The sequence below is a fragment of the Aphidius gifuensis genome, linkage group LG3, assembly GCF_014905175.1.
Source record: "Aphidius gifuensis isolate YNYX2018 linkage group LG3, ASM1490517v1, whole genome shotgun sequence".
NCBI classification, from domain to species: domain Eukaryota; kingdom Metazoa; phylum Arthropoda; class Insecta; order Hymenoptera; family Braconidae; genus Aphidius; species Aphidius gifuensis.
Genome location: NC_057790.1, coordinates 21,786,847 through 21,802,256, shown reverse-complemented (window position 1 = coordinate 21,802,256; position 15,410 = coordinate 21,786,847). Strand labels below are relative to the sequence as shown.

At 22.7% G+C, this 15,410-nt stretch overlaps 4 protein-coding genes across 7 annotated transcripts in view; 2 read left to right on the top strand and 2 right to left on the bottom strand.

The window, feature by feature from the left end:
* Positions 1–1,501, top strand: part of LOC122852798 (longitudinals lacking protein, isoforms A/B/D/L) — a 66,712-nt gene extending 65,211 nt beyond the window's left edge. Inside the window, exons 9-10 of one of the 4 annotated variants that reach the window (XM_044152854.1) lie at positions 29–138; positions 898–1,008. In XM_044152854.1, the coding sequence (XP_044008789.1) occupies positions 29–138; positions 898–910 (123 nt within the window). In that variant the 3' untranslated portion in view covers positions 911–1,008. Of the gene's footprint in view, positions 1–28 lie in introns of all 4 variants that reach the window. The other 3 variants (XM_044152846.1, XM_044152856.1, XM_044152848.1) reach the window with 3 other exon arrangements.
* Positions 1,491–8,531, top strand: LOC122851049 (zinc finger protein 91-like). Its single transcript, XM_044150099.1, has 12 exons — positions 1,491–1,685; positions 1,762–1,840; positions 1,992–2,026; positions 2,134–2,221; positions 2,821–3,084; positions 3,792–4,001; positions 4,331–4,531; positions 4,747–4,965; positions 5,497–5,760; positions 6,715–6,951; positions 7,624–7,662; positions 8,416–8,531. The coding sequence occupies exons 4-12, from the start codon at positions 2,203–2,205 to the stop codon at positions 8,529–8,531; spliced, it is 1,569 nt and encodes a 522-aa protein (XP_044006034.1). The 5' UTR covers positions 1,491–1,685; positions 1,762–1,840; positions 1,992–2,026; positions 2,134–2,202.
* LOC122852796 (negative elongation factor D) lies at positions 8,528–11,402 on the bottom strand. Its single transcript, XM_044152806.1, has 4 exons — positions 11,212–11,402; positions 10,935–11,123; positions 9,332–10,863; positions 8,528–9,241 (listed from the first exon to the last, which is right to left on the bottom strand). Exons 2-4 carry the CDS (start codon positions 11,108–11,110, stop codon positions 9,210–9,212), a joined length of 1,740 nt encoding a protein of 579 aa, XP_044008741.1. The 5' UTR covers positions 11,111–11,123; positions 11,212–11,402; the 3' UTR covers positions 8,528–9,209.
* Positions 11,403–11,689: 287 nt separating this feature from the next.
* LOC122852805 lies at positions 11,690–13,566 on the bottom strand. The gene is made up of 4 exons (XM_044152870.1): positions 13,433–13,566; positions 13,185–13,354; positions 12,662–13,104; positions 11,690–12,578 (listed from the first exon to the last, which is right to left on the bottom strand). The coding sequence occupies exons 2-4, from the start codon at positions 13,348–13,350 to the stop codon at positions 11,805–11,807; spliced, it is 1,383 nt and encodes a 460-aa protein (XP_044008805.1). The 5' UTR covers positions 13,351–13,354; positions 13,433–13,566; the 3' UTR covers positions 11,690–11,804.
* Between the last annotated feature and the right edge of the window lie 1,844 nt (positions 13,567–15,410).

The following is a 15,410-nucleotide window of genomic DNA, read 5'->3' as shown; positions in this document are numbered from 1 at the left end:
TCTAAAAATTCAATTTAAATAATTACAGGTTTATGAATGTGGAAAAGCTCCAAAATATCATTGTCTACCTTGCAGAAAAGGCTTCAAGCAAAAATCAAATTTTCAACGACACAATGTCAACGTTCACGGTTATAGATTGTAAAGAAGCTTAAAATTAAAAAGACTTTTTTACTTGCCTAAATCACTATTAAAATTAGTGAGAAAAAAAAACAAAACTATATAAGTATCTAATAACAACAACAAAAAACAAAAAAAAAATCTTAAAAGACAAAGAAAAAAAATAATTAAAATTGTTATTTTTTTTCATTTTTCTTGTTGTTTCGAAATTTTTCTAATTTGACAATTAAACTTATTTTTGCAATTAATGATAATAATGCAAAATCAATAGTTTATATTGTAATTTAAAAAAAAAAAAAAAAACAAAGACTTTTTCAATTGTTGCCTTTTTTTCGTTGATTTAAAAAAAAAAAATAATAAAATCACGAAAAACTTATGAATAAATAAAAAAATTATTTCATTTTTTTTTTTATTTTCTTTTTTTATATTATATCTATATGTAATTAATAATTAGTATTAAGTATATCATAATCATCATCATCATAATCATGGTTTAAATGTTTTTTTTTTGTGTCATTGTCATTAGACCCTGTCCACGCTGTATCCGCATGGAAGATTAACTTGAAGATTATTGTGTCTAGTCCTTTATGTGTTTTTTATCATTTAATTTTTTTTGTTAATATTAAATTCATTGAAAAAACAATATGGATAATATTAATAGTAATAAATAATAATACTTATAAAGGTTAAAAAGAAAAAAAATTAAATGTAATAACATCATGAAGATAATATTTGGATGTTACGGTGGGTAATCGAGGCTATTTTGTCTCGTGGTTTCAGGAAGTCATGCTGATGAACGTAATCAATTGAGTCGTTTACATCATGGTCGTGTTATGAATCAACCAAAACCATATCCATGCTCAAAATGCAATAGATCATATCGTTCAAAAGGTGCATTGGCAAGGCATATTAATGTGGAGTGTGGTCTACCAGCTCGTCATGTCTGTATTATTTGTGAAAAAGGATTCAAACAAAAGGCTAATTTTCAACGACACAATGCAACGATTCATGGTCATCTATTTGCACAACAAATATGAAGATCATTATATTCATCAATGAAGAAATTTCGATTAAATATAAATAAACAATTTTACAGGGAAAAAAAAAAAAATTTAAAAAACAAAATTAGTTAATTTGTTAGATTTAAAAAAACAAAAAAAAAGAAATTGTTGAAACAAAATTTAATAATATTATGCTTCTATATATAATTGTTATTTAGAAAATTAAAATTTTTTTTTTCTTTTTTTTTTACTATGTATAATTAAAATGCGCCATAATTTAATTATATTTTTTTTTTTTTTTTAATTAAGTATACTAGAAAATAATAAAATTAACAATAAAAAAAAAAAAAATGTTATTTGTTAAAAATTAAAAATTATACTTTTTTAATTGGATTATTATTATTTTTTTTTTTTCGATGAATATTTATGATAATTTTTTTTTTCGATAAAAAAAACCAACATGAAGAATTTTTACGACCCCTGAAGATTGATTAAGAATTGTCTTCACCCTTCCCTCCAAGAATTTGATGTAGCATGTCTGTGAACAAATAAATATCAAAAGTTTGAGTATATGTTTAATTAGGCATGTGTTGAATAAAAAAAAAATAGACCATAACCCGAGGTCTTTTGCTTATGATTACAGATACTGTTACAATAACACCAATTGGTCCAGGAATCAAGCCATATCCATGTTACAAGTGTACTAGAAGTTACAGAAATCGGTAAATTATTTTATTTATTTTTTTTTTCTAATGTATTAATTAATTTTCTATGAGATAAATTGTTTATAACTTTATTTTTCTTTTTGTTTCAATTTTTTTTTTCTATGTCTTTTTCATAATCATGATGGGAAAAAATAAATTAAAACTTCAGATCAACTTTGAATCGACATCTACGTGAAGAATGTGGTATGTTTTATTAATTATTAATTAAAAAATAATTTTTTATATTAATTTAAATTTAATATATTCATATTTTGTTGTTTTTTTTTTTTTTCTATTTTTGTTTTTCATAGGAAAGGCACCACAATGGATTTGTCCATTTTGTCAAAAGGCATTCAAACAACGCTCAAATTATCAACGACATGTCTGGACTGTTCATGGGTACATTCTATGATTAGAAAATAAAAAAAAATGAAATAATATAGATTCATGTGAATATACTAGTAAAAAGAAAAAAAACAAATTCAAAAACAAATAGTAATTAGAAAATTATTCGTGGCCTTTTTATCGAAATTGTTAGAGCATAATAATTATGGAAAATAATTATTTCCATTTGAACGAGCTTAAATTAGTTATTGTAATTTTAGTTTTTGTACAATTTAATAAATATAATATTAATTGAATTTTAAAAGAAAAATTTTTAAGATTATCATCGTTAAATTTTTATATTTAAAAAAAGATAAAATTAATTTATATTATTTATATTTTTTTTTTTTTGTTTCAGAGTACCTAATGAATTATAAATTATTATTATTTTTTATTATTATCAGTGGGTTGTTTTAATTTCTATTTGTCTGCTTTTTTATGTATCATTTAATCCATGTGCCAAGTTACTAAAAAGAATACAAAAAAAAAAGACATATTCATAATAAGATGGTTAATAAGAGATTATTATTATTTTTTATTTTATTTATGATTTTATTTTGTTTTATTAAGATAAAAATATAATAAACTAATGTAAAAAAAAATTCCTGTTTTAGACGAAGACGATGGGTTTCTTCAAATCAAAGAGGAACCGTGCCAATGCACTGAATGTCTTGAATTTAATGTTTCAACATTATGGAATATTCAAGAAAAACCAATAAAACGTAGATATAAACGTCGTGGTGGTAAAAAAAAAACTAAAAAACCTAAATCGACAATTGTTGAAATAACTTGTCTACCAAAAGAAAAAAAAAAAAAACGTGGTCCATATAAAAAAAGAAGTAGTGGTCCACCAGAAGGTTATCAGTGTCCTATATGTGGTAATTTATTTACCTATCAATGGGTATTAAATAATCATTTAAATGTTAGCCATAAAAAAAGTTCATCATTTAGACAACCAAAGGATGAACTTCTTGAACCAAAATGTGAACCAATGTCACCATTATAACATCACACAATAAATACTAATAATATTGTTAAACAATTTATTTCCATCGATGGCAAAATTTAAACAATAATTATATTTGATTTTAAATTTTATTTTATTAATATTTTATATCAGGAATTTATTATTATACTAATCCTTTTTTTTTTATTTTTTATTTAACAAATTAATATTGGTGTTTGATAAATTTTATTCATCACAGATATTTGAAAAAGAACTGTCACATCACATGAGGACAATAAAAAAAAAATTTTAAATTTATAAAAGAAAATTTTAAAGATAATTGTTATGAAAAAATTTCGAATATATTAATTATTTTTTCTAAAAAAAAAATTAAACAAAATTAATGTAATTAAGTGATGATTAATGTGTTCAAAAATAAAATTTAAAATAAATGTAAATCTAATTTATTTTTTAATTACAAATATTAATTAATTTTTTTTTTTTTCAAGGTAAAAATTGTACAGCTAGTTTATAATTTATTAACATATTTATAAGATGGATTAAAGGGGGGAAATTTATAAATTTAATAGTAATATTAATAATGATTAAAAATGACGAGTATATTTTTTTTTTTTTCAGGATATATGAGGAGAAAGCCAAAAGATTATCATAAACGTTATTGTGGAGTATATCGATGTGATGATTGTGGAAAAGAGTACAAATGGATGCCATCATTAGTGAGACATAAACGTGAAGGATGTGGTAAAGCACCACAATTTACATGTTCACTTTGTCATCAACAATTTCGTAGATTTTCCAGATTACGTGAACATCTTATGATTTTTCATGGTGTATAAAAATTATTATTCATTGAAAAAATGTATATTAATTATTAAATAAATTTTTCAAAACAAAGAAAACATTCCATAATCAAAATGATTAAAGAAAAAACTAAATATCCTGTTGTTTATTTCTTCTGTATACATTGTTTTTCTAATTTTTGTTTTTACATTAAGTTTTTGTTTTTTTTATAATTTTCTGTCTGCCAAATACTTTAACCCTTTTTTTTTTTTATGAATTGCTTTTGCATTAACTGACATTAATTATATTATTTTTAAAAATTTATAATCAAAAATATATATTTGTTTTATTTTTTTTTTTTTAATTCTTTATTTTAGTTACCAGAGGAAAATTCAAAAATCCAGCTTTCATTTGTGAATGTGGGAAGACATATAAATGGGCACAATCATTGAGTCTACATAAAAAAGTATCATGTGGTGGTATACCACCACGTTACAAGTGTTGCATTAATAATTGTGACAAAGCATTTCGACATAAGCATCATCTACAAAATCATCAAGCAGCAATACACTTTAGACGTTGAGTTTTATGTAAAAAAAAAAAATAATGAAATTTTATAAAATATAATATAAAAAATTGAATTGTGTTATTCATTTTTTATTTATTTATATTGCATGATAGTTTATTTATTATTATTTTATAATTGTTGATGTAAAAATTTAGAAATTATTCATTTTTCGTTTTCGATTTTATTGTATACTTGGATAATAAATTTTTAATTTTTATTTTTCAGGTTTAATTGCAACAGATGTATATCCATGTCGTCAATGTGGAAAAATATTTAATCATAAAAAAACAATGTGGAATCATACGAGATTTTGTGGTAAAGAAAAACAACATCAGTGTGAATTATGTGGTAAAAAATTTCAACAAAAACATCATCTTGGAAAACATTTACGTACTGTTCATAAATTTGATCAAATACAAATTAATTTAATGACAAATAAAGACAGTAAAGATTGGTTTTATAATTTTACTTAAACAATATTATAAAATATAATATTAAAAATAAATAAATAAATTGTTGCTTTATAATATTTTGTTTTAATATTTTATTATTTAATATTTCTTTTTTCAGGTCAATTCAATTTGAAGAAAATAATTTTTAACATCATTGTTTGCAAGAGAAACAATGCTGGGGTGAAAAAAACAATAAAAATTATTTTAATACTTTTTTTAGCGTTTAAATTTTAAGATAATTTTTATGATTTAAAAAAAAAAAACATTTTTTGGCAATTTGCATTACTCTTGAATGAAATTAATCTTTTGTCATGACTTTTGGGATTTTTTTTTTTTCTATCACTATACTTTTTTCTCAAATTAAAAAAAATTTACAAACGTTTACATTGAACCAGCATGTTTTGGTTAAATATACAACGATAATTGAAAAAAAAAAGAAACAAATTAATCATTTTAGTATAATATATAAACCCCGTAGATATTTTATTTTATTTTTTTTTGTTTTCTTCTTTTTAAATTACAGGATGGATTAAAAAACGTACAGGACCACCAAAGCTGCTATCAATATCACGTAAAAAACCAGTTAAAAGAATTGAAATGGATCCAATAATAAGTCATCATGGAAGATTTGTTTGTAGTGATTGTGGAAAAACATATAAAAATTTTACAAGTTTAAGTCGTCATTCACGTCTTGAATGTCAAGTTTTACCTCATTATGCATGTCCATTGTGTGACAGACAATTTCGCCATAAATTTGTCTTAACTGCTCATATTGATAGTTGTCAACGTAAACGACAAACATTGTGATTTATCAAATCAATTTCAACATAAACTATCAGCTTTCTCAATGAATTTATTTTTTCCATTAAAAAACCATTGATTGGTCAAAGTTTTTTTTTTTCTTTATCATTTTTTCGAAACAAATAATTGTTAAACAAAAAAAAAAAACAATAATTTTCTTCTTTTCTTTTTTCTTATTTTATATTATTTTTTTGTAATATAAATTTTTTGTGTAACTAAATAATTCATTGACAATAAAATCATTTAAATTTATTACAAAAAAAAGCAATAATTTTATTTCAAATTAAATTAATGTTAATGTTAAATAATTACTATAAATTTTATTTCATTAAACTAACAAAAAAAATTTTTTATTTTTCAGAATTCGTTGGAGGATATCAGTACAGTAATGATAGAAAAAAATTATGGAAAAATAGAAAAATATATAAATGTTCAGAGTGTCATAAAAAGTATTTACATCAATCGAGTTTGAGTAGACATAAAACGACACAATGTGAAAAGGCTAAAGCTAAATATCAATGTCAATTTTGTTATAAAAAATTTCATCGTCTTGATATTAAGAAACGTCATACAATTACTTGTTCAAATAAATATATTTAATATTGTATTAAAAATAAAATTAATTTTAAAGTAAAATTATTATATGTATATCTTTTTTTTTTTTTTTTTCTTATTTTTATTAATAAAATTTACGTTATATTTATGTGTTAATTAATACATCAATGATCATCATAACATTAAATTTTTCTTTTGCTTTTCATATCAATGTTTTTATGTTACACTTTTTTTTCTACTTAATTATCTTTCTACTTATTTTTTAGTCTCTCTTTAAAAAGCATGAATTTTTATTTATTTTTTTTAGTTTTTATTTATTTATAATTAATTATTATTTAATATTACTAATGATTGAAACAAAAAAAATATTTATCTGTTTTGTTAGGTTCAATTCCATTTGAAGAAAATGATTTATACGAACTTTGTTCGTCAGATGTGAACACTGATGATGATGAAGAAACTGATGATGAAAATTTTACCCTCGAACTTGAAGATGATCCAGATGAAGTACAAAAACAGAAGCATTATGTTGGCTTAGAAATAATACAAAATAAAAAATTAAAGAGAAAACGTTCAACACCAAATAGTGATAAATCAAATGTTTGTGGACAATGTCAAAAGAGTTTTACTAATTTTCATAATATGAAACGTCATGAAAAATTTTATTGTCCTTTTTCAATTTTACAAACAAATACTGGAATATGTATTTATTGTCATGGACTATTTTCAAGTCGTAATAGTTTGATCAAACATCTCATGGCTATACACAAAGAAAAATGGAATACATAAATTTTTTTTTTTTTTTTTTTCAATTTTTTTTTAAAGCACTATTATATATCACAAACTGATAAAAAATTTTATTTCATATTTATATTTTACTTGGTTTTATAATTTTAGAAAAAAAAAAAAAAAAAATTTTTCGCAAAAGTAACAATGAAAAAAGTCATTATTTAATAATGATAAAGTATGAAATTAATTTACAAGTTTGATTTGGTTTTTTAACTATAATAGTGTACAATAAAATTAATTAAAAGTTGAAATATTAATTAATTTTAAGACAATTTTGTTTGCGTTAATAAAAAAAAAAAAATTAAAAGTGAATTTGTTTTGTTTATTTGCTTGGTTAATTATTAATTACATGTTATTAATAAATTAATATTTGGCATGGAAAAAAAATATTGGAGCATGTTTGTTAAATAACCACGTTTGTTATTTTATTTTATTAAAATTAAAATAAAATAAAGATATATTAATAAAGCTTGTAATTTAATTTTTAATTTTGTTTTTATTTCAGAAAGTCCAGTTGATTTTAAAAACCTTTATGAAGGTGATGGTGAATCATCATCTTGGACTGAAGAAAATAATTATGAAAATTCGATATTAATAAAATGTGAAAATCAAAAAAAAAATAAAAATGATGGACAAATTAATTGTATTGGTTGTGAAAGAAATTATGCAAGACTTGATAGTTTAAAAAGACATCAATGGAAATGTGATGAATATCAAAAATTTTTAAAAAATAATCCAGATGTTATTAATTCGAAAAAAAATCCATTTGCTTGTGATAAATGCCAAAAAAGTTATATAAGGTTAGACAATAATTAATAATAATAATTTAAAAAAATTAATATTAATTATTTAAATTAATATTGTTATTTGTTTTTCTTTTCAAATTTCAGACGAGATAGTCTTCTACGGCATTGGCGTTATGCCTGTGACAATCCAGAAAAAACAGCATCATGTAAAATTTGTCATAAAAAATTTACGTATAATTTTTTATTAACAAAACACATGGCTGTTCATGAAAAAAAATAATTAAATATGTTTAAAATTTAATATATGTATAGATTAAATAAAAATCATTTAATGAAATCAAAATTTATAATGTAAAAAAAAAAAAATTTAATTAGAAAAATAACATTTTGTTTTATAAAATTTAGTTAATTGTTTAATAATGTAAAACGCTTAAAAATGAAAATAATTATCTAAAATAATTATATATATATAAATAAAAACGACTAAAAAAATTAATAGATCAGAAAATGTATAAGATATGATTTTTTTTTTTTTGTTTTTATGATTTCAGGAAATCCAAGAGGACCAATTCGTTATCCATGTCTTTATTGTGGGACAAAGTTTAAATGGCAATTTGAACTTGCTGAACATAGGAAGAATCCTTGTCATAATTTTCAAGAAGTTTGATTACTATTTATAATAAATATATATATTTTTTTAAATAGTAATAATTACTGAATGTGAATATTAAAATAATAAACATTTTTTCACTTTTATAACTAAGGCAACATGATACAAATCAAGTCTTCAAAACTAGGTAAATTAAATACAAATTAAAGCTTAAAATTTCTAAAATATTTTTCATATTGACATAATCAAGCAAGCCACAATGACTGTTCAAAAATTCATTTATTTAATTTTTTTTTCATCAATTTTAACAATTGTAAACATGACAATTTTTTATTAAGTATTATTATAATTTTATAAAGAAAATTTTCTATTATAAAAACAACAGCTATCATAGGTCTTTCGAAAATTAATAAAATTTTTTTTTATATGTAAAATTAAAATCTATTTTTTGTTTACAAAAATTGAGGAGTAATATTTGTATTGTTAAAAAATTAAAATTTAGTTTTTTTCAATTTCAAATATACAAAATTTGATGAATATTAAAATCGACCAATTAAACAAATAAATAATTTAGTGACATTAATAACTCAATTAAAAAAAGTAATTTTTGTTTGTTTTTTACATTATAAATTCTTTACTTAAAATTATTCAGTTACTATAGTATTAAGAGCTGTTTTTTCTTCAATTAATTTGTCAAATAATTTTTACCCATAAAATTTATTGACCCTTAGATGGTCATCTTACTGGACAATGAGCCTTGCAATGAACTGAAACATAGAAATATTAAAAATAAAATTAAAAAAAAATAAATATTAATAAACAAAATGAATAAATAAAAATAAATAATTTCAACATACTTATAAATTCAGAGACAAGATCATTATCACTGTCACCCTTCATTGTTCCTGTAATTTCCTCATTTTCTACCATTGGTAAAAATAAGTGAACAAATTCAGTTGAATAAGGTGGTGAAATAGCTTCAAGTACTTCAGTAACAAAATATCTTATTAATGATATATCAGTATCACCACGTTGCCAGCATTGTTTAATGTAAGAAACAACTGGTACAACACAACCACGACTCAATAAATTAAGCATTCTATCAATTAACATTTTTTTCATTTCTAGCTGTACAAGAATTTCTAATTCATCTTGTTTACTTTCAAATAACTGTATAAATAATTGTAATACCTTTGGATGTAATAAATGATGACACGTTACAACTTCATCCAATAATGCTAAATGTACTGGACAATGTTCAGTACTTAATTTAAAATATGATGGTTCAGTAACAGTACATTCAACCCAACGTATTATACCAACACCAACAACTGGATATCTTATTGATTGATATATTGTATTTAATTCAGCAATAAGTTCAGTTGATCCTTTATTAACATTACATATACTATGTACTTTTTCAATGGCTTCAATTGTTTTTTGTAATTCATCTTTATTTTGTTTTCTAATATTACTTTTTTTTAATAATATTTCACAAACACTTGATGCATATGCCAATAAATAAATATATTTTGGTTTATGTTCTTGATTTAATTTAACACCTGGTTTAAATAATGCATCAACAAGTAAATCTAAAAATTGTGGATTTCTAACAAGTTCAATTGGTGGTGGTTCATTTGATGAATAATGTCTATATAATACAGATATATCTGCTGGATTTAATGAATTTCTTGATAACATTGATGCTAATGCAATACATGCTGATGGACTACCAGCAGCACCATTAAGTGCCATTGTTATTGGTGTTACATCATGATGATTTTGTTGTGCACATTTTGTTATTTCTTGTGATAATCTTTTCATCATAAAACCACCTTTTGGTTCTTGTGATAATATTTGTAATAAAACTTGACTATAAACATATGTATGTTGTCCATGACATACCATTTTAGCACATTCTTTAATACTTGTTTGCCAATTATCTGTATTTTGTAAAAATCCACCAATTGCTGTTTTTAATACACGTGAAAATACTTCAATTTGTTGTGCTGCTGTTGATATACTTGTTATTTCACCTTGAAAACCAGCATCAGATATTAATTTTATTGTAAAATTAAGCATTAAACAATCTGGATATTCTTCAGCAAGACGATATATTAATGAACGCCAAGTTGGATGTTGTATCATTTCAGTTAACCATGATGGTGTTTCACCTTCTTCAGAAAATATTTTATCAGCTTTTTTTGGATCAAATGTTTTTAATATCATGTCTTTTAAATTATTTTCTACCATTGCTTGTACATCAATTACTTTAACACCAGCTAATATCAACCATTCAGCTAATAAATTTGCTGTTTGTGCACATGCCATATAATTTTTTGATAATAATTCAATTACTGTTTCAGGATTACCACCAGCTTGAAAATACCTTTAATTATTAATCATTATATATTAACATTGTTAATGATGATTTTTTATTATTATTAAATTATTATGTACCGTTTTAATTGAGTAAATATTCCTGGCTCCATAATATAGTCTGAAGTATTAAATTTTTCTAGGCATTGATTTAACACCTCTTGTGGATTGTCCATACCATCCTCACCACTGATGTCTTCTCCTCGACCAATATCATCACCCCAACCACCACGTTCTTCATCATAATCTGTCTCCATTGTTTATGTTTATCTAAATTAATAATAAACAAAGTTAATAATAAAAAAACATAACCTTAAATATACCTATATATTTTTTTTTTATCAAAAATATAACTTACTTTATGGAACTAATAAATATTTTAATAATTAAATATTGTTTTACTATTATTTAAACTATTTTTATTAACAATATTCTTTTACTACTATAGAATTAAATATGTAAACAGGAAAATAAATTGACGTTTTCCTATATTTTTTTTTTATTGAAAAAGCCAAGCGTTCAACAGTAATAAAGGGTGCTATCCACTGTGCAAGATATTCATGCAAGATCGTTTGTAACCAGAATTATTTTACCAGATGTCACTAGAAAATCAGGTTGTTTCTAAAATGAGTAATATAAATTAATCCATAAATTAAATCAAATACCTCTTGCCTCATTCTATATTCCTGTTTGAAAAGAAATTTAAAAAAAAAATTATTTCTATTTTTTTTTCAAGGAAATAATTCAATTAAAAATTCGTCCAGTAGTTATAAAAAAAATTAGTTTGTTGTATTAGGAGAACATAGTGAGCAAAGAGGTATTTCATTATTCTATTATTCTTCTATTAATATTTTTATTTTAACGCAAAAAAAGAAATAATGATATAAACAAGAAATATTTTCTTATACAAATATAAAAGTACATTAAAGAAATATAATATTGATGATTTTGTTAATACAATTCGAAACCATCGTCATCAATTTCACAGCAATCATCAAAATCGTCTTCATCATGATACCAGTCGATTTTCTGGACACCAACATTATCAGGTTCTCCATATTCACCTGGTTCAATATTACCTTCTTTGCTTGTTACAATTTTCAAATAGTTTGATGTTACAATTGTCTCTAATGAATTGTACTCTTCAACAACTGATGAGCTCAATGTGATTTCCAAAATAATATCATTTTGACGATATTTAGTCATTGTCGCAGCAGTTTTAATAGTTTCAATAGTTGCACCAGTTTCAGTAGCATCTAAATACTCAAGCATTGAGCATTTTTCCAAAACTTTTTTCAAGCCAACATCAGTTATGTCACAACAACCAAAACAATCTAAATATTTTAGTTGAAAAAATTGTTCAAACATGTCATCTTGAGCCATTGAAACATTGCTTATAATTAATTTTTCTAAATTTTCAAGCTTTGCTATTTCTTGAAGAGCAGTCTCTGTAACAGTTGAGCAATTTGTCATGTTGAGATATTTTAAATTCCCACATCCGATTGCAATACTGGCTGTTAAAACTGTATCAACACCAGCAACCCATTCTAATGTTAAACTTTCTAATCTTCGAAGATTAGAAATATCAAATGAATTTCTCAAACTACATCCAGTTAGATCCAAATTAACCAATGTATTTTTTTGATTTATTTCTTGCATTGTAATTTCATCAAGTTCAAAATGTCGAAGTGTAAGATAACTTAGACGATTAAATTTTTCAAGACTCTGTAAACAAAATTTGTTAATTATTAACAAATTAAACAATAACAATTTTATAATTATATTAAGAAATTTAATTAAAAACTTACTGATAGAAATTGAACTGACAAAGGAATTGCAATGCCACTTGATAATATATGAATTTCAATAATTTCTTCTGGTAAACTGTTTAATATTTTTGGTTGATTACCAAATGTATTTCTTGTTTCAAATTTATGCTCCAATATTTTAATGACATTCAAACGTTTCAGTGATGAAAATGCTTCAACAAAATCACTCTCATTTATATGAGCTAAATCAAGTTCAAGATGAATAAGATTCAAGCAGTACTCAGTGATGTATGACATTATTTTTGAATCACAAATTGGAGAAAGAACCAATTTCATCAAGTGATTACCACAATGTTGTAATAACAATGCAACATCTGTTTGGCATATAAAATAATCTTTGTCAATGTCAGCCAATCTTTTGGTATCAAGTTCTTTAACATCATACCAAATTAATTGACTTAAATATTCCCATCGTTTACATACTGAAATCAAATATAAAAAAATTATCATCAAAATATAATACTGACAATTAATCTCATGGCTATTTATTTTTTATATTTACCTTTTTCAATTTTAAGCCTTTCAAGTATTGAAAGATTCATGAATATTTTAATTAAACACTCATTGTTGAGTGAATTTATCAAATCTGGTAGCATTGGGTCATCCATATCATCAACAACATCTTCAACTTTTTGCTCTTCTGTAGCATCAAATTTAATAATATCCATTATGCTGATAAATAAAAATAACAACAATATGTATTATTAATGACATAACCTTATAAAAAATCAGTAAACATTAAATAATTACCTTGAATGATGATGATTACTATTATTATTGGCAGGATAAATTAATATTATAATAAATACTTTTGTCTTTTTTACCTTGACAACTAGACAAGATAGTAAATAGAAAACGTTGACAGCGTCGTCTTGAGCTGATGCTGCTAAATGATAAAAAAATTCGAATAAATTGAATCTAAAATGTGACGTAGTTGTTTACAAAAAAACGAAAACAACAAACCGCTAGATGCACCACGCGTTATACATGTAGATAATGTAGGCAAGTTTAATTAATATTGATTGTTTAAAAAATAATCATATATCAATTAACTAATAAATAAATAATTGACTACAACTTCATCAACTTTGATCAACTTGTCATACATGTAAAAAAAATTTACCAGTTGTTTTTACTTCATCGAAATTCGTGGAAAATAAATATTGCTTTGCTTATCGATGGATTAGTCATAAAAAATCATCAACACCAGTTTGTTATCTGATACAATGAAAAAAAATAAAATAAAAAAGGTTAGTATAAACTAATAAATTATTTAGCATATATAAAATATAATTTAATAATTTTTTATTAATTATATTCATAGACATTGGAGTATTTCGAATTTAAATTTATTGATTATTGTCATGGAATCTTCAGCTAGTAACATTGAAATACAAGGTCAGTAAAAATAAAAAAATAACATTATTTAAATATTATTATTGTTAGTAAAATAATTATCTTTATTAATTTTAATATAGAAAATATTTATGATGTTCCATTGATAATTGAAGTACCAAGACAAACTTCATCAGATGATGAATCTTCAATAGTTGATAATGTTCGTTCAATAATTACACGAAAAAATAGCATTGAATTGATAAAAGCAGCTAGAAAAAAATTAAAGCCAATAAATAAAAAATCTGCTATAAATAAATCATCAATTGATGTAAAAAATAAACCACCATTATCAAATACAAAACCATTAAAATCAATATTAAAAAAAACAACAGCTAAAATAAATAATAATCAAGAAGAAGAATTTAAAAATTATGATTCATTACTTTTGGACAATGAATTACGTCGATTGGTTGCATTTAAAAATCCAGAATTACCATTTAAAAAAGACATAAATTTTGATATAATAAAAAGGTCAATAAAAAATATAAAAGAATTTTATAAAGATACTCAAGATGTACTTGATAATGATATGAATGGCAAATGCATTAGTAAATCAATAAAGTATTTAAACTCTGGTTATAAATATTTAAATTCTGATAAACCAAATTATGAAAAATCAATTGATAAATTAACAATATCTATTGTTAATTCAATACCAAATTCAACTGAACTTGGTCTTGCTTATGGTGCACGTAGTATTGCTTTATATAATTTACGTTTATTATCAGATAGTCTAAATGACATTGAACGTGCATTAAAAAATAATTTTCCATTATATAAAAAAACAGAATTATTTTATCACAAAGCAATTGTATTAAAAGACTATTATAAATCAAATAATAAATATATATTTGATGTATTAGAAGAAGCTAAACATTGTGCTAAATACATGAAAGATATTAATCAACAAAATAAATTATTACATAAAATAAATATAATACAAACAACATCAACATATAATGAAATGATATTTTATAAAATTGATTATAAATATTATAAGCCAGATTTTAATAATAAACAAAATGATATACCAGCATTATCAACATTAGTTAAATTAAAATATACAAAAAAATATGGTAGACATGTTGTTGCAACGTGTGATATTGAACCTGGACAATTATTAGCATGTGATAAACCATATGCACTTGTTGTTCATCCAGATAAAATATATAAATTATGTTGGTATTGTGGTAAACAAACATGGTCTGGTATACCATGTGATGACTGTAATCAAGTTATATATTGTTCATCAGTATGTCGTAAAACAGCATGGAATGATTATCATGAAATTGAATGTAAAATTATATTTCCAATGAGAATATTAAATTTA